General features: G+C 45.7%; 1 protein-coding gene across 1 annotated transcript in view; it reads left to right on the top strand.

Moving 5' to 3' along the window:
* Positions 1–22113, top strand: part of mib1 (MIB E3 ubiquitin protein ligase 1) — an 84680-nt gene extending 62567 nt beyond the window's left edge. Inside the window, 11 exon segments of the mRNA XM_079530358.1 lie at positions 962–977; positions 980–1047; positions 2530–2688; positions 5097–5278; positions 6173–6269; positions 6271–6363; positions 8784–8862; positions 9594–9764; positions 13961–14035; positions 16303–16403; positions 18868–22113. Coding sequence (XP_079386484.1) covers positions 962–977; positions 980–1047; positions 2530–2688; positions 5097–5278; positions 6173–6269; positions 6271–6363; positions 8784–8862; positions 9594–9764; positions 13961–14035; positions 16303–16403; positions 18868–19008 — 1182 coding nt within the window. The 3' untranslated portion in view covers positions 19009–22113.
* The last annotated feature ends 222 nt before the right edge of the window (positions 22114–22335 follow it).

The raw sequence follows: 22335 nt of genomic DNA, 5'->3' as shown, positions 1-22335 counted from the left end.
ATTAAATAGCTGCCTCTTCCTGCAAGCCTGCAATCTGTGGGCCCGTGCTTGAAGTAGCTGGATCCGCTGTTCTCCATTTATTTATTTATTTATTTTATTTTTATTGAATCCATAACTGCTCCGTGTTCTCCGGGGGGATTTCCTTAGTGCATCGTGGGCCCTTATATCCCCCGTCCTCCTCATCCTCCTCCTCCTCCTCCTCCTCATCCTCCTCCTCCTCCTCCTCATCATCATCATCATCCTCCTCCTCCTCCTCGTGAAAAAAGAAAACACTGTAGGTTCCATTGCTGAGATTGCAGTGGTTGTTGGTAACCCTTCCCTCCCCGAACACACACACACACACACACACACACACACACACACACACACACACACACACACACACACACACGACAGCAGAGGGAGGGAGGGAGGGGCGGGCGGGCGGCATGACCCAGCAGTGTTGTTTTCTGTCGACTAAGACTAAGACGAAAAATGTTCGTCGACTACCTTTTTTCACTGACGAAAACTAAATGGCTGGAGCTTTGTGGGGGTGGGTGGGAGGGACGCCCTTTTGTCAGCGTCACCCTGCAATGGGGCTGCGTGGTTCACTGTGATGGCTCGGCTCTCTCCACACACACACACACAGCGATGCGCCGCACTAGGGGATAAAGGTGCACTGCAGTTTACTCTCCCAGCCAGCCCCAAATCAACAGCCAGTCAATGAGTCAGTTGGTTTGTCAGCCAGCCAGTCACTCGTTTTACTCTAAATGCTTATCTCCCTCCCACATTGTCTCAGTGGTAGAAGGAGGTGTTCACACTCACATTTTAGAAATGACTCATTATGTAACGTATCGTTGGGAATCCTTCTTTTCTGGTTCTCCTTCCAGTTTCTTGCTCTGTGTGTGTTTTGGGGGGGATGCACGTGACTGTGTGTGTGTTTTCTTGGGATTATAATACGTGTGTGTTTGTGTTCTTCTAGGGAAGCGCCAGCCTGGACATCAGAATGTGAACCAGCAGACGGCCTTACACCTGGCAGTGGAGCGCCAACACACACAGATAGTCCGGGGTCAGTGAGTCCTCCTCTCCTCTCCTCTCCTCTCCTCTCCTCTCCTCTCCTCTCCTCTCCTCTCCTCTCCTCTCCTCTCCTCTCCTCTCCTCTCCTCTCCTCTCCTCCCCCTCTCCCCTCCTCCTCTCCTCCCCTCCTCCTCCTCTCCTCCCCTCCTCTCCCCTCCTGTCCTCTATCCTCCCCTCCTCCCCCCTCCCCTCCTCCCCGCTCCTGTCCTCTCCCCTCCTCCTCTCCTCCCCTCCTCTCCCTCCCCTCCTATCCTCTCCCCTCCCCTCCCCTCCCATACTCTCCCCTCCTCCCCGCTCCTGTCCTCTCCCCTCCTCCTCTCCTCCCCTCCCCTCCCCTCCCCTCCTATACTCTCCCCTCCTCCCCTCCTCCCCGCTCCTGTCCTCTCCACTCCTCCTCTCCTCCCCTCCTCTCCTATCCTCTCCTCTCCTCTCCTCTCCCCTCCCCTCCCCTCCTATACTCTCCCCTCCTCCCCGCTCCTGTCCTCTCCCCTCCCCTCCTCTCCCATCCCCTCCCCTCCTGTCCTCTCCTCTCCTCCCCTCCCCTCCCCTCCTATACTCTCCCCTCCTCTCCTCTCCTCCCCTCCCCTCCTATACTCTCCTCTCCTCCCCTCCTATCCTCCTCCCTCCCCTCCTATACTCTCCCCTCCTCCTAGCGCTAATTGAAGATCCTATCTAATGGTGAAGTCTCTATCTGTCCTTCATTTATTGGCCATTGTACAAAAAGGGTAGAGCAGCGAAGGCGAAGGCTGTGTGTTAATTGAAATGGGTGGTGTGTTGTCCTGTTGGCTGAGAGGATTGTCGCCCGGCCAGGTTCAAACTAGGGAAGTGTGTTCTGGGCAGAGAGGGAGAGAGAGACTCTTGGGTTTAGAGTCATTCTATGTGTGTTGAAGCTAGGTGTACCACACCGCCACCCTGTGGAGAAATGCAGGCCATGAAGCTTAAGAAATGACTTTTAGACCTGAGGACGCATCTGTGTCACCTTTATAGCTTTTACCATTATTTAAAACTTTGAGAATGTGTGCAAAATCTTTGAATTATATATTCTTTCACAGCAAACTATTTTTTTTTTAAATCAAATCTTTGCTTCTGTGGTTGGGGGTTTCTGAAACAAAATATTTTGAGATGCGGGTCGGCGGCCAAATACATATAATTCTGGGGCTCCTTAACATGAAATAGTTTGAGCACCACTGACATAGAAACATAGGGTTTTCAGAAAACCGTCATGATTTAGAAGACATTTTGTAGAATCTAGCGTCGGGCCTAAATCGGTTTAAACCGAGAACAATTTTTTTTGTACAAATGCCTCGTAGCGCGACATCCACTCATTAACATTTAGTGTCGTTTGTCTGTGTGTGTATGCACTGTGGTGTGTGTGTGGGTGTGTATATGTATGCACTGTGGTGTGTGTGTGTGTGTGTGTGTGTGTGCACTGTTGTGTGTTGTGTGTGTGTGTGTGGTGGGGGGGCCACACAGCTTCTGGTGCGAGCCGAGGCCAAGCTGGACGTCCAAGACAAAGACGGGGACACTCCGCTGCACGAGGCTCTGCGTCACCACACGCTGTCCCAGCTGAGACAGCTGCAGGACATGCAGGACGTCAGCAAGGTGGAGCCCTGGGAGCCCTCCAAGAACACGGTACGGTGCACACACACACACACACACACACATGCACGCACTCATGCAACATACTTTTTCAGTTAGGTAATTGACACTGGGTGAAAAAATGGGTTGCAAAATCGTGGGATAATTTATTTTTTTGGGGGCTTTTTGTCTTTATTGATAGAGATAGTACAGTAGGTTGACGGGAAACGGGGAGAGAGGGGGGGGTTGGTGGACACGCAGCAAAATTCATCGAGATCGGACTCGAACCCGCTCATTAACGTGGATTAGCAGCCTAGGTGCCCGGGCCGGCCTATAGCGACTTAACCCATTTAGGCCTGACGTCGAAATAAAAAAAAACGTTCGCTCTGAAAGAATATATACCTATTCAAAGATTTGTGCCGCATTTTTTACGATTTTTTCAAAAATAGCAGACCTACAAGTTCATAGCGCGCCACTCGGTGGCGCGCTATGAGCTTGTAGATCTGCTATTTTTCAATAGCTAAAGTATAACAGAATGCTTGAAACACCAAAAGGGGTTCCCGCCCAAAATGGGTTAATACCTTTTTATTATTTTGTTCATTCACTCCTGACTTAGCGACTCTTCGTCCCGTCTAAAAGATTTCCCGCATACGGCCCGAAGTAACTCAGTTTGAGCAATTATCCTTGAATTTTCCTCCCCGAGGGGCTTGCATGCTTTTTCAGCCCCCAAGGTGGTTTGGAGGCCAGTCATTTTGGCAGTAGGAGGTCTCTCTCCTGAACCCGCCGAGTCCTCTGCGTCACCTCTACGCTATGGCCCAGTGGTGGAAAGTAACTTTGTACATTTCCTTAAGTACTGTACTGTACTTGTACTGTACTGTACAAGTTTGAGGCATTTGTACTTGAGTATTTACAATTTCCAATACTTTTACTTGGCACTCCACTACATCTCAGAGGCAAATATTGTACTTTTACTCCACTACATTTATTTGAAAACTTTAGTTACTTTGATTATTATTACAAAACATATATTAAACACTTAAGCCCTATATAGATTTTGGCCATTTGAAAATAGCAGATGTACAATGCTTGTAGACCCTGGAACAACATATTTTCAGATGGAGGTTGTCGGCCAATTACACATCATTTTTGGGGTCCCTGATATAAAATAGTTTGAGAACCACTGCCATAGAAACATAAGGTTTTTCCAGAATACTGTCATGATTTAAAAGACATTTTGTAGAATCTGGTCTCGGGTCTAAATGGGTTAATGAGGTAGAATTAGGTCTAGTTCCACCGACAGCCTTAACCCATTCTGACCTGAGATCAGATTCTAAAAAGGTCTTCTACATCCTGACAGTTTTTCTGAAAAAGCTATGTTTCCATGTCAGTGGTTCTTCGATTTTTCAAAAATAGCAGACCTACAAGCTCGTAGCGCGCCACTCGGTGGCGCGCTATGAGCTTGTAGATCTGCTATTTTTCAATAGCTAAAGCATAACATAATGCTAACACCAAAAGGGGTTCCCGCCCAAAACGGGTTAACCTCTCCCATATTCTGTCCCTTTCACACTACCTACGTCTCTCTCTCTCTCTCTCTCTCTCTCTCCCTCTCTCATCCATCCTGCCCACCCCCTCGTTCCCCTCCCCTTACGGAGGATGGGAACAGACAGGCAGCGGGGCCTAATTGAGACATGTGCGGGCCGGGTCACTCTCCCATAGCACTCCCCCCCCCCCCCCCCCCCCCCCCCCCCACACACACACACACACACACACGCCCCTACGCGATGAGAATTGAATTAGCCTGCCTGATGGCTCCATCAGCTGCAGTGATGTAAAAAGCCACTTGGGTTGAAGACAATCCAATCAGAGAGAGAACAGCTTCGAGGTGTTACCGGCCAAGTGAGACACGGAGAGAGAGGGAGAGAGAGAGAGGGAGGTGTGTGGAGTTAATGAGAGAGATGAGGAGGAGAAGACAGGGGCTCTGGAAAAGTAGTCACGCCTGCCTGACGGCCATCTTTTTTTTTTCACGTTTCACCGTGCTCAGATCGGGACTCTTTGATTGGCTAATCGGCGCTGCGATGTTAATTTAACACTCATTTAATTTCATTCACTTGCGTTCTAAAAACTGCGTTCCCATAGACTGCATAAGCCAGCGGAATTTACACTTCTGTTTTATTCAGGGTTTTTTTTTTCATCGCACCCGAACCGGAGTGTTATGAGTGCGTAGAGAACACAGCTGTAAACCGTAATCAATTGATATTAAAAACCAGAAGGTGTTCAACGTGTGTGTGTGTGTGTGTGTGTGTGTGTGTGTGTGTGTGTGTGTGTGTGTGTGTGTGTGTGTGTGTGTGTGTGTGTGTGTGTGTGTGTGTGTGTGTGTGTGTGTGTGTGTGTGTGTGTGTGTGTGTGTGTGTGTGTGTGTGTGTGTGTGTGTGTGTCTGCGCGCGTGCACGCCTCCCCTCCAGCTGATCATGGGCCTGGGCACCCAGGGCGCGGAGAAGAAGAGCGCCGCGTCCATCGCATGCTTCCTGGCGGCCAACGGCGCCGACCTGACCATCCGCAACAAGAAGGGCCAGTCTCCTCTGGACCTGTGTCCCGACCCCAGCCTCTGCAAGGCTCTGGCCAAGTGTCACAAGGAGAAGAGCAGGTAAGGGCCAGTCTCCTCTGGACCTGTGTCCCGACCCCAGCCTCTGCAAGGCTCTGGCCAAGTGTCACAAGGAGAAGAGCAGGTAAGGGCCAGTCTCCTCTGGACCTGTGTCCCGACCCCAGCCTCTGCAAGGCTCTGGCCAAGTGTCACAAGGAGAAGAGCAGGTAAGGGCCAGTCTGCTCTGGACCTGTGTCCCGACCCCAGCCTCTGCAAGGCTCTGGCCAAGTGTCACAAGGAGAAGAGCAGGTAAGGGCCAGTCTGCTCTGGACCTGTGTCCCGACCCCAGCCTCTGCAAGGCTCTGGCCAAGTGTCACAAGGAGAAGAGCAGGTAAGGGCCAGTCTCCTCTGGACCTGTGTCCCGACCCCAGCCTCTGCAAGGCTCTGGCCAAGTGTCACAAGGAGAAGAGCAGGTAAGGGCCAGTCTGCTCTGGACCTGTGTCCCGACCCCAGCCTCTGCAAGGCTCTGGCCAAGTGTCACAAGGAGAAGAGCAGGTACACACCCAGAGGCTGGACTCACCCGTTCAGACCTGAGGGAGGCATCGCTGTCGCCTTACAGCTTTTAACCATTATTTTCAACTTCACCTGTTGAAAGATAGATCTACAAGCTCGTAGCACGGCACTCGGTGCTGCTATTTTTTTTTTAATCGCGAAAATGTGGTGCCAGTCTTTGAATATATATTCCTTCACAGTGAACGTTTCTAATTCAAATATTTGTTTCTGGAAAATCGTGAAAATATTTATTTCAGAAAACTGGAGGATTTAGAAGATTATTTTTAAATGTTGAGGTCAGGCCTAAATGGGTTAAAATGTTGACCTAGTATTGCTTATAGCCACTTAACATTTGAGTACTTTCTCCACTGCGGTGGCTGTCATGTCCTCTCTCCTCTCTCTCAGTGGCCAGGTGGGCTCTCGCAGCCCGTCTCTGAACAGCAACATGGAGTCCCTGGAGGAGTGCATGGTGTGCTCGGACATGAAGCGGGACACTCTGTTCGGGCCCCTGCGGACACATCGCCACCTGCTCGCTGTGCTCGCCGCGCGTCAAGAAGTGTCTCATCTGCAAGGACCAGGTCCAGTCCAGAACCAAGGTATGTCCCAGAGAGGACCCCCGCTTTGTCCCACCAACGTTTTACATCCCAGACACCCCCCTTTGTCCCACCACGTTTTGCCCCCCAGCTTTATACACCAAGGTATATCCCAGAGACACCTCGCTTGTCCCACGCGTACCATTTCGGTTTTCCGATTCTGCTTGTCGATTCCGGTTCTTATCGATTCCCAATTTCGGTTCCATAAAGGTGAAAAAAAAAAAAAAAAGGTTTAGATAACAAAAATATCTCAATTATTTAAACATTAAATGAGAAACTTTGCCATGAAAATTGGCTACTTGTGTAAATCATTTTACATCAATAATTGTCAACTTTAGGAAATGTAATGAATATTAGCCCCTCATACAGTCGGTATGTTTATTCCAGGTCAAAACAATGGAAAATAGAAGTTAAAGCTTGTACTCTTTATTTATGGGAGAAATACTGGACTGGATTGATCAGGACTTTATCGATTCCAATTGGATTCCTACATTTATATGGGTACCCGGTATCGGGACACTTTTCGGTTCCCAACCCTAGGCGTTACCCCCAGCTTTTTGCCTCTCTTCCCGTGAAGCATGAACACGCGCCGCGCGTCTCCTTCCATATGGTCGCCACAGTACTAGCTTTCATCTATAAAGGTGAAATTTCGTTAAGTGCGGTTGCCCCGGCGCAAATGGCGGACTGCGGCGGTCGGGACCTGAGAAGTCCATAGATTCTACAGGGGGAAATATAGGACAGGGTTTGGCTTTGAATTTCAATGATTTGAAACCCCCTGCATAATGGACTTCATCAAATTGGCCTTGGCGTTGATTAGCTCCTGTCTCAAAACTGTACTCTGAATTTAGGAAAATCATGTGTTGTATAACATTTTTGTTTTAAAAGTTTAATTGATCATAACTATAGAAAAATGTAATAGTAAAATGTAATAGTGTTTTACCAGGCGATTAAACCATGTAACCTCGCGACCATTGTGTTGTATGATCTGTCCAGTCTTATGATATATAAGCACAACACATTCACACTCTCCGACTCTTGTTTTAATTTGCTAATGCAGCGTTTCTTTGTCGTAGTGGCAAACGAGGAAAAAAACCTATGATCTGTGTTACTAAGACCTGACGACCTACCTTTTTGAAATGACCCATTCTTTTTACAGCTTCTGAGTTTGAAAATCCCACACCCCACTGACTATACCAGCTGGGAGAAAAACTCCCTTTTCCCCCATCCTCCCGACTACTACGACCCCCAGCTAAGACACGCCGACGTCCCTGCGCCGTGTGTATGTATTGTGAGAAATAGCGTTAGAGGTCGCGCAAACATGCCATTTCAAAATTTGGGGTTGGGGGGGGTTGAATGTTCATGATGGTTTTCATATTTGTGTTTAACCCATGGTGTTTTAAGCATTATTTTATCCTTTAGCTGTTGGAAAAATAGCAGATCTACAAGCTCGTAGCGCGGCACTGAGTGCCATGCTACGAGCTTGTAGATCTGTTATTTTTGAAAAATCGTGAAAATGTGGAGAAAATCTTTGAACATATATTCTTTAAAACATACGTTTTTAACTCATCTTTGCTTCTGGAACTACATATTTTCAGATGGGGGTCGGCGCCCAATTACATAATTATGACATGAAGTAGTATGGAAACCACTGATATAGAAAAAGGGATTTCAGAAAACTGTCAGGATTTTGAAGACATTCTTCTTAAATTCCGACGTCAGGCCTAAATAGGCCCCTCACACTTCATTTTGCAAGCCAATTACATAGTCACGTGACTCCCGAGCTCATGTGAAACTAATTTGGACTCCTATTCATTTCCGCTGGGCCGTATAAAGCACTTTGCAACACTTTGCTTTGTGAAGCACCATCATTGATAAAGAATTGTTCTTGTTCTTGACGTTCGTTTTTCACGAGGCTTCTCCGCCAGTGGTGGAAAGTAACTAAGTCAATTTTACTTAAGTACTGTACTTAAGTCATTTTTATGTATTTGTACTTGAGTATTTCCAATTTCTAATACTTCTACTCCACGACATCTCGGATCCAAATATTGTACTTTTACTCCACTACAATTATTTGAAAACTTTAGTTACGAGTTAATTATTATTACAAAACATGCATTAAGCACTTCAGCACTATATGTATATATATATTTCGGCCATTTGAAGATGCGACGCATTGTGAGCTTGTAGATCTGCTATTTTCAAAAGATTTGCACACATTTGAAAACTTGTCTACTTTTGATGCCGATACTTTTGCACTTTCACTCGAGTACATGTTGAATTCCGAACTTTTACTTTGTAACGGGAGTAGTCCTACATTGCGGTATTGATACTTTTACTTTAACATTTGAGCACTCTCTTTTCCACCACTGTTCTCCCCCCCCCCCCCCCCCCCCCCCCCCACACACACACACACACACACACAGATCGAGGAGTGCGTTGTTTGCTCCGACAAGAAGGCGTCCGTGCTCTTCCAGCCCTGCGGACACATGTGCGCTTGTGAGAGTAAGTTCTCTTTACAGAATCTATTTAAAAGATTCCACGACATTAATTTGCATTTATTTTTCGTTTTTCGTTATGGGTTTTATGACCTCAATTACACACCCAAACAACCTGAACTTTGAACATTCAGTGTATTTTCTGTGGTCTCTAAAGTGCCTGTCTCTCTCTCTCTGTCTCTCTCTCTGTCTCTCTCTCTCTCTGTCTCTGTCTCTCTCTCTGTCTCTCTCTCTCTCTCTCTCTCTCTCTCTCTCTCTCTGTCTCTGTCTCTCTGTCTCTCTCCCTGTCTCTCTCTCTCTCTCTCTCTCTCTCTCTCTCTGTCTCTCTCTCTCTCTCTGTCTCTCTCTCTCTCTCTCTCTCTCTCTCTCTGTCTCTCTCTCTCTCTCTGTCTCTGTCTCTCTCTCTCTCTCTGTCTCTCTCCCTGTCTCTCTCTCTGTCTCTCTCTGCCTGTCTCTCTCCCTGTCTCTCTCTCTGTCTCTCTCTCTCTCTCTGTCTCTGTCTCTCTCTCTCTCTCTGTCTCTCTCCCTGTCTCTCTCTCTGTCTCTCTCTGCCTGTCTCTCTCCCTGTCTCTCTCTCTGTCTCTCTCTGCCTGTCTCTCTCCCTGTCTCTCTCTCTCTCTGTCTCTGTCTCTGTCTCTCTCTCTCTCTCTGTCTCTCTCCCTGTCTCTCTCTCTGTCTCTCTCTGCCTGTCTCTCTCTCTCTCTCTGTCTCTCTGTCTCTCTCTCTGTCTCTCTGCAGACTGTGCCAGCCTCATGAAGAAGTGCGTACAGTGCCGGGCTGTGGTCGAACGGCGCATACCCTTCGTTCTCTGCTGCGGTGGGAAAGGTATGGAGGATGATGATGATGATGATGATGATGATGATGCCGCAGATGATGATGATGATGATGATGATGATGATGAGGACCTTAGTGAGTGAATCTTCCACATGTTCCCTTTTAATTCCCTTCTATTTGACTTTTTTTTCCCTCCTTCCCCTTCCATTTTCCTTTGCTTTTATTCCCTCTCGTGTCTCCTCTAAATATTTAGTTTGTTAGTTTTATTTGTCATCCTTTCCTTTGCTTCTGTCTCTCTCTCTCTCCTCATGCATGTTATTCCTCGTGTTGTCATGTTGCTCTTGTTTTGCAATGAGGAGGGAAAATAAGCTGGTTATCCACCAAGTGTTAAAGAGTATTGACCCATTTACCTGCAACAGCGCCATCTGGTGGTTGGCTCAGAGCGCTGTCAATTCATTTTGAATGGCGACACCTTTTAGTTTGGATTTGGGCCGGATACTGCGAGTCAGGAAGTGAAAGTCTGCTATGTAATGTGTCCCGCGAATGTCATTTTATCCACCCAAAACATACTTTTTGTTAACGATGATCATATCGTTTAGAGAAATGAGCCGCAAATCAAGCTTGTTTTGACCCAAAAAGAAGAATCCGAGATATTTCGATTTTAAAAACTGCGTCGCCAATCGCCATAGACTGCATTAGCCAACGGAATTTTCATTCATTCAGTTTTTTTGTTTTTTTTTAAACCCAGAGAGTTATGAGCGCGTACAGGACACAGTTGATCAGCGTAATCAATTGATATTAAAAAAAAATGCGTGAAAAGGCGATCTCGGCGCCCGGGGTGTTTGGACAGGGGGGCGGCGGATTATGGCACCCAATGAGTTAAGCGAGGAGTCCGAATCAACTGCACCTGCTTTGACAACCACACACAGTTGTGGAATGTTTTATTCATGGCAGCCGGTGTTATTTCCTTTTAGACAATAAGGCGAGACACAAGTTCCAAGTTCCCATTTTCCTATGTGGGCTTCCCAAAATTAATTTCGGTAGACCCGGATTTCTCAACGTTTTTGGCTTGGTAACCCCCCCCCCCCCCCCCCGGGGGGGGGGGGGGGGGGGGGGGGGGCAAAGCGGAAATGCCAAAGCGGAAATGCGGAAATGCTTTGGCCATGTCTCGCGACAACCAGTGGTGTAGTGCAGCTCGTACGAAGTATCGCCACCACCTTTTCAGTTGGACGTTGTGAATATTTTACTGGACAAACCCCATTGTTTGAATCTTGCATATCACTTCTTGTAGTTTAACGCGTCTGTGTCACCGTTTAACCACTTTAACCATTATTTTAAACTTTAAGCTGTTGAAAAAATAGCAGATCTACAAGCTCATAGCGCGGCACCGAGTGCCGTGCTACGAGCTTGTAGATCTGCTATTTTTGAAAGTTTGTGAAAATGTGTGCAAATCTTTGAATATATATTATTTCACAGCAAACGTTTTTAACTCATATCTTTGCTTCTGGGGGGGGTCCCTGGAATAACATATTTTTCAGATGGGGGGCCAATTACATATACTGTAATGTTTGGGGTCCTTGACATGAAATAGTCAACCACTGATATAGAAACATAGGTTTTTCAGAAAACTGTCATGGTTTAGAAGTCATTTGTAGAATCTGGTCTCTGGTCTTAATTTGTAAAAAAAAAAATACAAATGAAAGGTTTTGTTCCACTGTTAGAAATGACCTCTCCCTTCATAAGCCCAGCGTCTATTCCAGAGGAATGTGGTCCTTTTTTTATTTTTTTGACCACAATGCATTTCCTAGAGAGCCTTTATGACGGCGACAGTGAATCCAACACGCGTAACATTTCCCCTTTCAGATTATGTGACAGGCCAAATCAATTTAGATTTGAATTTAACGACGTTGTCACTTTCATTTAGTCATGCTAATTAAACGGAAGGCTCGCAAATGTGTCCAAGGGGAGAAATGTTTCTCTTCCATTTTGTCATCCACACAGTGCTCTATTTAAATAGCGATTGTGACAAATGTCGGAAGATGTGTGTGTCACAGGGACATTCTTCAGTTCCACTGGGCGCCCCCCTTTTGTTTAGTTTACTGTACTCCATAAATATGAGACTAGGGATGCACCCATATGGACATTCTTGGCCCACACCGATGTTTATAATAACAATTATAGCCGATACTGATACCGATATGTTTATTTAGTTTTTGTTGGTTTTTTTTCCAACCTTTTGTGCCAGGGGAAACGAATACATCTTCAATACAAGAAATAAATGTTCAGAATCTACAGCTTGGTACAGTTGGAGGCCATCGATATTGATCTTTTCTTTTTGCTGAGGTTTGCGTGATCTGCGCAAAAGGACAGTTAACCCATTTTGGGCGGGAACCCCTTTTGGTGTTTTAAACATTGTTATAATTTAGCTATTGAAAAATAGCAGATCTACAAGCTCATAGCGCGCCACCGAGTGGCGCGCTACGAGCTTGTAGGTCTGCTATTTTTGAAAAATCGTGAAAATATTTATTTAGGATTTTTTAAAATGTTGAGGTCAGGCCTAAATGGGTCAAATGATAAGGGACAATATCGGTGGCACCCAACTGTATGGCTGCAGATAACCAACACACCAACCTAGCCAACGCTAAATGTGTGCTTATCAACAACAGATCAATATCGTCTACTGCCATCGGTTTTATTTTCCGATACCGATATTGACCAATATGGGCCCATAGGATAATGTGGCCGATACATGGGTGCATTCCTACACGAGACTATTTCCACATCTGTGAATCTGTCTTAACGTGAATATATCTGTATTCAGTTGTGTTCACCATCTGTCCTTGTTGCCTTTTTAAGTTCCACAGCATCTTCCATCATCCGTGTTCACCTCCTTCAGAGGTTCACACACACATCACTAGCGGTTCCCTCTATTGTGTGTTCTCCTTCTGTTTTTTATGTTGAGTTAAAAGGGAAACTGTTGTAGCTTCACACTTTTTATAAGTACTCCAGATTCAACTTTTATTCGTATTTTTTTATTTGACTGTCGGTAGAATACCAAAACCCATTTACCAACTCTCCCCGGGCGTACAGCCGGCGGAGCTGCTCAGTCTGGTATTCCTAAAGTAACCTAAGTAAATTATGCTTAAACGGTTAAACCTAACCTTATTCCTGACCTTAACCTCAGTCAAACTATGCCTAAACCTAACCCTGTTTGTTAACCCCAGTAAAACTATGCCTCAGCCTAAACTTATTTCTAACAGTCAAATTTTATATTCTACAGTCAAACAAAATAAAGAACCGGCGCACAGAGCGGTCGGCGTGTGAGGTCGGCGGATAAAAACGAGGGCGAGATGGATTATGGGCAACGGTACTTGATACCCGTCAGTGTGGTGGCGTGCAAAGTCCTTGGGATTTCACCCTGAAAGACTCCGATGTAGTGAAATCAGAGAACCGGCAGTGTCGAATACATGCAACCCGTCCTACACGCTCACGCAAAGGGGCAGCATCCATTATTATTCCCCCCGTTGTCCCACTTCACCTCGGTAGCACTGAAATGTCCAGATGCTACTCGGAAAGACAATTATGGAACGCAGTGTAGCTGTTTTTGTTTTTTTTTCTCCACGGCTTCGGTGTCTTACATGGATTAAAGTTCTCTAGTCGCCACAACTGATTTCAGTCTTTTAGATTCCATAGAAGCCAAGCGTGTCTTCTATGAAAGCATCTTGCGCGCCGAAAATGGCAGATCTACAAGCTCACAACACGTCAGAGCGCGACGTGTTGTGAGCCTATAGATGAAAATGAATGGTCTCGAAAATGTCTTGAAAGCAAAGGTTTAATGCCTCAAATATGCGATTTCTTCAGCTGTTTTTCTGCACGTGGAACAGCCGCGACATAGGTTTAGAACCATAACAGCTAAAACATCATCGATACACCTTCAGCCATGAGATTATTTTACCCACCATAATTACCCAGTTGACCACAAACCATTGACCCCCGGTGCCTCATGCTCAAGTTGCTGGCTAAACACACGCACAGTGATAAAGGAACTGGTCTCTAAAACCAGCCGCTAAAAGCTTTCTAACCACAGTGTAGCATAGTTGGAAGGGTTCCTCTCTCGCACGCTTTCCTCTCCCTTGACCTTGCCTTCTGATCACTGTCTCTTAACTTGCCAGTCCTCCTCCTCTTCCTCCTCCTGACTCTCTCGGTCCTCTCTCTGGGGCTACTAGTGAACTAGTATTGGTCCCTCTCAGGCCAACTGTTTTCACTGCTGTGCCGGCTGGCTGGCCGGCTGTCTCCCAGCTATAACAATGTGAACTGGTTATATCCTTCAGCAGGAGGAATCACAAACAATATGGCAGGGGGGTCGCAGGATTTGCTCCAGCCCAACAATCTGGCGCTAAGTTGGTGTAAGTATACCCTCCCATTTTTTTCTTATAAAATAAATTATACTTTTAATTTCTTCCATCAGGTGGCCTCCTACGACAACGTACTGTACTGAAAGGTGGAAATGAAAATGTTTTGCTGTTTTTGCGTTCTATATGTGTGTTCTTGCAGGGTGGGCTACCTCTCTTTCAGTGACACACACGCTAAACCAGTGGCCCCGGGGACCACCAGTGATACCAGTAGATCTTTAACTCTTGAGAGCATAACATGAATACAAATGGATTTAGTTTCATCTTAACGCTCTCAAGATTTAAATTGTTGATAGACCACTGCGTTTATGCGTCAGCAGTCCAGTCCAGTGTGATTCCAGTTTCTACTTTCCAATTTGCCAGAGAAGCTTGCAGCTTACAACAAGATCATTTTGAGTCTTTGATTGTGTGATTAACGGATTATATAGGCTCTATGAAAATCATTTTGGGCCAAATAACAAATTCAATACTGGGCGTTTGGGGGTGCGTCAGCTCGGTCAGGAGGTAACAGAGGGTGCACGGCCAACACAGTTTGGTAACGGATGAAACTAGACTACAGTTTTATTAAAGAAAGATTGACATGTCAACCGTGTTACTGTTCGCGAGCGGATTTGACATAATTTCTGATCAAGTTGAGCGTCTTTTTCCTGAGATCCCATTGACTGCCACAACAGACAACATTTATAGGTGGGTCTGGGTTGGAGTAGCCTAATTTAAAACACTGTCCGACTTTGTTTTGAGCCAATAAAATACCACACGTTATTGTAACAACCAGGCGCATTGCTCAGACTCAGACGAAATACGAGTTATATCGGAGTTATATTTTGTCATGTTGCCATTTTTATATAGAGGGCGAAACATCGGCTACACGTGTATGGGTAAGGGCGCATCGATGTAACAGGTTTCAAATTAATATATAATTGATTGATTGTGCCACCGGAGAACACACAGCAGTACGGTTTTATATACCATAGGTCAAGTCATGTGACGTATCACCGCCACAAATAGTCCTACAGCATTATCTAAAATGCACTTCCGCATACCTCACGGATAGCTACTTGGATTCATGAACATTGCATGCGTGAGATGTGCCTGCGAGCAGCCAGCGAGAGAACTGGTCGGAATAACGTGTTCCTTCCACTCGCTACGTCCGGCCGGGAAAACTCCCCCCTGTCGGGTGAAAAGAAGCAGCTTGGACTCTTCATGCATAGAAGGGAGCATGAGGTCAGTCCGCTCGCTGCCCCCCCAGGTTGGCAGAGGAAGTGTAGCGCCCAGGATTACATTAGATAATTGACACTGGGTGAAAAACAATGGGTTGCAAAATCGTGGGATCAAAAAATTATAAAAATTGTTAAATGAAAAGTGTTGAAAAGCACTGCCTTGGGGCGCCCGCTGGCCTAGTGGTCCAGGCGCATGCCACCTATAGGCTCTGGCCTGACTGTCTGGCCTCACGTGTTCGAGTCCCCTTCATGACGACCTTTTGCTGCATGTCTTCACTGTAACTATCAATAAAGGCACAAAAGCCAAAAAATATATATATAAAAAAAAAAAAAGCACTGCCCTAAAACCCAACTAAAGTGTTCTCTCTCTCTCACTGCCGCTGCTGGCCATTCAGGCAGACTCTCGGCTGATCAACGTGCCGTCCGTCCTGCCAGCAGCAACCTGGCTCCATCTCATTCTCACTGAGTGCTGGGGATTAATCAATGCAGAATATCTTACCCTCATATCATAATACGGCTGCATCATGCACTGCCAAAGAAGATGTATGGAGCCACAGGCCCTCTAGCACTTTATATTTCAAGTCAATCGGTCTGTCCATTAACTCGCGCACGGCGGCATATGCTAATGCCCCCCGATTTCATAAATTACTTTGGTTGTGCGCGGCGGCGGGTGTTGTGCACGGAAAACAGCAGACCTGCAAGCTCACGCTCACGTGTTCCAGCGTGACACATTGTGAGCGCGTAGAATCTGCCATTTTCAGTATAACTCGGGAGTGCCGTGATATCATTTTGTTTCCACCCTAGCCGCCCCCGCGTCGGAAACAGTCGAGAAATGACAGTTACCATGTGGGGGGTCCCTGGAACATCCAGACCCCCAGGAATGAATATGTTTCATATAATGCCTGGAAGGTGCCTGTTCATCCCCTCCATCTCTCTCTCTCTCGTTCCCTAGGCCTTATTCAGACCCGTGTTGATTTCCAGAGAGTGTTTGCTCAACGTGTTGTGCTGTTTTTCTTCTTCTTCTCTCTCTCTCCCCGACAGCGAGCGGCAACATCCCGGCCATGCAACGAGACAAGGACAACACCAACGTCAACGCAGACGTCCAGAAGCTGCAACAGCAACTCCAAGACATCAAGGAGCAGGTGAGAGTCATTTCCATTTTTCAGCCATTCAAAACTAGTTTTTAATATAATTTTTAATATAATCTGGCGACCCCCCAAATTTATTTTGCAACCAGCTGTTACAAATCCAAACATTCAAATATGACCCGCTGTAAGTACTTCAGTCTAAATTTGTAGCTTAATGAGTAGTGTTAGAAATCATTGTGTTAAAAATAAGTTATAATTAAAGGGATTTGAAAGGCATTTGAAATTAAATCAAAATGTTACTTTTCAAGATTTCAATTCAAATATAGCCAAAAATAGCTAATCTACAAGCTCAAAACGTGTCGCACTGCGACAAGAGTAATATGCAATTTGGCCCCTCTGGAGTGAGTGTGGAAATATAGTGGCCCTCTGGAGTAGGTGTGGAAATATAGTGGCCCTCTGGAGTAGGTGTGGAAATATAGTGGCCCTCTGGAGTAGGTGTGGAAATATAGTGGCCCTCTGGAGTAGTTGTGGAAATATAGTGGCCCTCTGGAGTGAGTGTGGAAATATAGTGGCCCTCTGCATCTTCAAAGTTGACCACCCCTGATTTATACCGTGCAATACAGGTTAAAAAGTGAACGCGTATGGTGGCACTGGGAACTTCATAAATGCTAACTGCTAGCCAGCAATAAAATAATGAAGAAAAGAAAAGATGAATAGCCTACTGCGTACTGTTCATAGCTGGAAAATAGATTAACTAAAAACTGTTTCTGGCTAAACCAGGATTTGGTACGTAAACCACCTAAAAAAAAATCATCGGAACACCCCATGGAGACTGGAATTCATGGATATTTTTGGATTTGGGTTTTGGGCCATTCCTATGCCAATAATGTGATGACCAGCAGTGGTTCCCTATGGAGACACAAAGGAGACTCTTTGTGTCACCCTCGTAAAAGAGACTTGCGTCTCAATGCGGTTTTACAGTAAAGTAATAAAAGGTGCAACAGTGTACAAACTCTTTCCTGCACTGTACTGAGGCTAGCCTTTGTTATACGTCCCTTTTTTATTTTTGTTCATTAACCTGCCTTTAAAATGTTTTATGGACGTGCCTGACCGTCTCTGATCTTCCTTTATACTGCTTAAATAAATGACTACGGCGATGGATGGACTGATAAGACTGTTGTTCATTTGAGAGAAGGATGGGCAGCTTTGCATCCAAACGGTTGTTCTGTGAGAATTGGAGAGAGCTGCTTTTAGAAGAGGTTTGGAAAGGAAGTGATGCCAGTCTGTAGTTCTTGACACCGTCACTGCCCAAAGACTTGATATGGCGTCTTTGATCGCTTTAGAGCAGTGGTTCTTCAACCCTTTTCATATCAAGGCCCATTATTTATTCAGCATTTGAGCCACGGGACCACCATTTGAGCCACGGGACCACCATTTGAGCCACGGGACCACCATTTGAGCCACGGGACCACCATTTGAGCCACGGGACCACCATTTGAGCCACGGGACCACCATTTGAGCCACGGGACCACCATTTGAGCCACGGGACCACCATTTGATGACATTTAGCTGCTCAAACCCAAAACGAAAGAATATTTTATCGTTGGATAAAGATTTTGTCCACAATTCCATGCTGTATTGATGTTGGTACCATTAGGAGAGCCAACAGGCAAATGTTGATCAAAATAACAATTCTTCCACGTTCTCTAATAGTGTAGACTTATTGTAAGTATAAGAATAATGTAACTCTTGAGTGTGTAAAATTGTACATTTTACACTCAAGAGTTAAAGATCTATAAGGGTCCATTTGGTTACTAACTCCATCATTTAGCTGGGGAACCACCTGGAATCCCTTCAAGGACCGCTGGTGGTCCCCGGACCACTGGTTGAAAACCACTGCTTTATATCAATATGAAACAGCCCGCACAAAACGTTCTCGCGCATGTGTAGACTACCATTCTCACGGGGAACTTTTCTCGCCGTTTTCTCTGAAACTACCAGCGCTGTCCCATGGATGTGATCATTCAATCTGAGGTTCTGCTCTTATTTGCGATTTTTCACGGCATCGCGATTAGAATATAAACTTTTCTTTTCTGGGGCGAAAGATAGACATTGTGTGTTAAATGCTAACATTAGCCGTTTCTTCTTCCCTGGAAACCGGATGTGTGAGTAGTAATCTGCTCAAATCCGGCAGAAGCCAACTACCACCGGTGACCACAAGGTGGCAGTCAAAGACTTAATGTTGGAGGATTCGAGTGGCGTTTCTCGATCAGTGGAGTGACTCTGATCGACTTGAAGTCAAACGGGATGCGACCTTAACCGTATTAATGCCAGGAACATGGAATTCCGTATAAAGATATTGTCACATCACAGTTTTACAAGATTTTGGACGTATTGCTGATGGAGGTAACGAAATGGAGTTGATCAGTAGATAAAATAAAAAAAAATCCCAAATGGTAACGCCCGACCTCTCCTCCCCAACCCCTTTCTCCTCCTCCTCCTTCTTCTCTGTGTCCAGACCATGTGTCCGGTGTGTCTGGACCGTCTGAAGAACATGATCTTCATGTGCGGCCACGGTACCTGCCAGCTGTGCGGGGACCGCATGAGCGAGTGTCCCATCTGCCGCAAAGCCATCGAGCGCCGCATCCTCCTCTACTGAGAGAGAAGAGAAGAGAGAGAGCCCCTGGAACCTCTCCCAAGTCTCCTCTGGGCCAAGAAAACACTACAAGAACCACATTATATACCCAACTCACACACACACACACTACAACACACACACACACACACCACTACCACCAGCTGCTGCCTCACCCCCCCTCCCCCCACCCCCATCTTTCCCATCAAGCTAGCCAAGGGCAATCCTACAAATGTCTTATAACACACACTACAAGCAAGACTGTTCTAGCACCATGATTGTGTTCTGAATGGAAACCTGTTACAGAAACACAAGAAGAGAAAGGACACAAAAAAAGAGGAAGAATCCCTGAGTCATCGGTTTGAGTTTGTTTTATTTGCTGTATCTTAATTGCAGCCTGTAGCAACTGCTGTTCCCCTTGAGAACGACCCACACCGCCTGCTCTCCCCCCCCCCCCCCCCTCGCAAGGCGGTGTCAAGAAGAGGTGCTTTTGCTTCACAGATATACCCCCCCCCCCCCCCGCTGTAACCTCTCTATCTAGCTCGTTTTGCTATCTGAGCTCCGGCGTTTTACCCCTCCTCAGTAGCGCTCTCGCTCTCTCTCTGTTTTTCTTCGTTTTCTGTAATATGTAAAGTCTCTTCCTGTTGTTGAATCTTGTGTCGGCTCTTTGGACTTTAGACGGCCTTCTGGAAGTGGACATGGGGGATGTGGGGAACCTTTAGGATCTTTTGAACGATTCCGGTTCCTTAACGGTCCCGATTCCTAAAGGGGGTTCCGAATGGACCCTTTTACAGGACTGTAACTCTTGAGAGTGTACAAATAGAACCAAATGGACCCTTTACGTATCCATTTGGTTCCATTTTGTACACTCTCAGAGTGAAGGGGGGGGTGGGGGGGGGGGGGGGGGGGGGGGGGCTTGACGCTTGGCCTTATTTCGCCACCTTTCGCCATGTCCTGCGATGCTTTGCTGTCTGAATGGTCGTCGTCGATGGCGAGACTCAGCCCACGGCTGTCATAAAGTTCTAATATACCTGTAATTCTCTTATGCAAGCACATTGGCATTGGAAGCTACTGACGTAGATGTTGTGTTGGGTACTTTAATTTTTCATTAGCGATATTATGGCGCATCTCTCCCGACACACACAAAAGAAAAAATGCAAAATGTATACCGCTCAAAAAAAGGTCTAGGGAGATCCTTTTTAATGACATGGTGAGTTTTGAGCATAGGCATTTGTGACATACCCGCACGCACGCACGCGTTCGCCGTTTCAACAGCGGCCGACTGAAGCCGACAGTTTTGCACTATGCTCGTGTCCTCTAGTGTTGGGGGGGGGGGGGGGGGGACTAGCTGATTCAGAGTTGAGCTAAAAGTGCTGTGCTGCTGCTCTGCCTTTCGGAGGTCCCACTTCAGCACTCGCTGATAAAAAACGCTGATAGAGCCGGCCCAATCACTAGGTAGCACACCACACCTGTACCTTGTTTACCAAGAACAGTGGCACACACACAAACACACACACGGTGAGTGTTGCAACAGCCCTTTGGCTGTATAGCTTCAAGTGCAGCCAGTAGACAAACAGAAGCATTCAGCTTCCCTGTGTCTACTGAACGGTCCTGTCGCCACCCCTGTTGGGTTCTCTTTTCGACTACAAGAACAACGTGAACCGTGTGAAGCGTTTTCTCGGGTTCTGGATTGGTTTCCATACACTGTGGCTCAGGTTCAGATGAGGTTATTTGGTCCCTGTTCAGGAGGTAGTATTAACCTACCCCTACCCCCCCCCCCCCCCCCCAAGCTCACAATGCGTTTGCAATGCATTGTGAGCTCCGGCTATTTTCGAAACATAAACCATCACAGAAGTTCTGGGTAACGGCCTATTCGTACTCCAGTTTTAGGTGATAAGGTGACTACAACATGACTGTCACTGTTAAGCGACTCACCCACCGCTCACCCACAAACACATCTCTGTTTTTACTAGCCACCTAAACGTGGAGTATGAATATGCCTTTGGCCTTCGTAGTCGAAAAGAGACATTAGTTGGACACGTGAACTCGCACCGCGTGAATATTTGTGAAACAAAAGTGTCGTCGTGTCACGACTTGGACGTTAAGCTGTTTTTTCCGGCTGTAGATGGTGTTGTCTTGACAAAGATCCTATGAGCATTGCTGATTACCACTGATCACTCTCTGTGCCATTTGCTTCCAAAAATGATGTACTTGTTAATGGACTTGTATGGGGGATAAGGTGCTCTTTACCTTGTATTACTTTTTTAATTTAAATTTAAATGTATTTCCTTTTACGAGAAAAAGAAAAAGAAGAAAAAAAATAAGAACATTTATGGAACTAGAGTGTACAATCTCTTGGAACACAAAGATGAAATTGTAGAAAGTAAATTATTTTGTATTGCCGCCCTAAAAGAAAGGAGATAAAAAAATGATTTATAGGTGTCACTGCCTCCATGATATGTAGCCTCAAATTCTCTCCAAAACATTCTGCTTTGATACGGTATCAACGTTGATATTTTTGGAGTTATTTTAATTTTTTCTTTTTCATTCGTAGCGAAATTGTTTTCCTGTTCCTTTGAACAAGGTCATTGTGAATAAAACAAAACCATTGTGCATTGTCAAGATTCTCATGGATCTTGTTGTGACCAGTGTTTATTTGGGAGGAAAGCAAAATGGCTCTGAAAGCAGAGCAGCCTTGCCTTACCCGTTAAAAAAAAAGGCACTTACCTCTGTGGAGAATCCATGAAATGAACACGCTCGCTCCCGAGTGTGGGCTTTGCAAACAACCAATTATTTTTTAGGACGGGAAGCAAATTTTCTGACGGCCAATTTTTATTCTTTTCAATGATCTTGGTAACATTTTAAGCTAGGAGCACTAATACGCTTTATGGTAGTGTCGTCTTGTTACCGTTGTTCGGACATGTCTATTTTGTACCCTTATTTTCAATGCTTATAACCGTCGAGGTGGAAAATGTTTCTGTAGTTATTCTTTTCCTTTTTTTGTTTTTGGCATGAATGTTTTGATGTATGCAGTACAACATGTATCATGAAAGCTGTTCACTCTGTATTGCTAATAAGTGCTTTTCAAACAACCATAATAGCTGAAATAAAGTTCTAAATGAAACTTGGGACATTGCTTGGTGAGTCGTCTTCTTGTGATCTGTGTCACCTTATAGCTATTAATCATTATTTTATCTGTTGGAAAAAAAGCTCATAGCTATGAGCTCAAGCTCATAGTGTCGCCATACGAGCTTGTAGATGTGCTATTTTTTCAAAATCGTGAAAACATCTGCAAATCTTTGAATATATATTATTTCACAGCAAACGTTTTTTAACTCATAGGGTTTTTTC

This window comes from Electrona antarctica (assembly GCF_951216825.1).
Source record: "Electrona antarctica genome assembly, chromosome: 19".
NCBI classification, from domain to species: Eukaryota; Metazoa; Chordata; class Actinopteri; order Myctophiformes; family Myctophidae; genus Electrona; species Electrona antarctica.
This window is presented reverse-complemented; position numbering and strand designations above follow the sequence as displayed.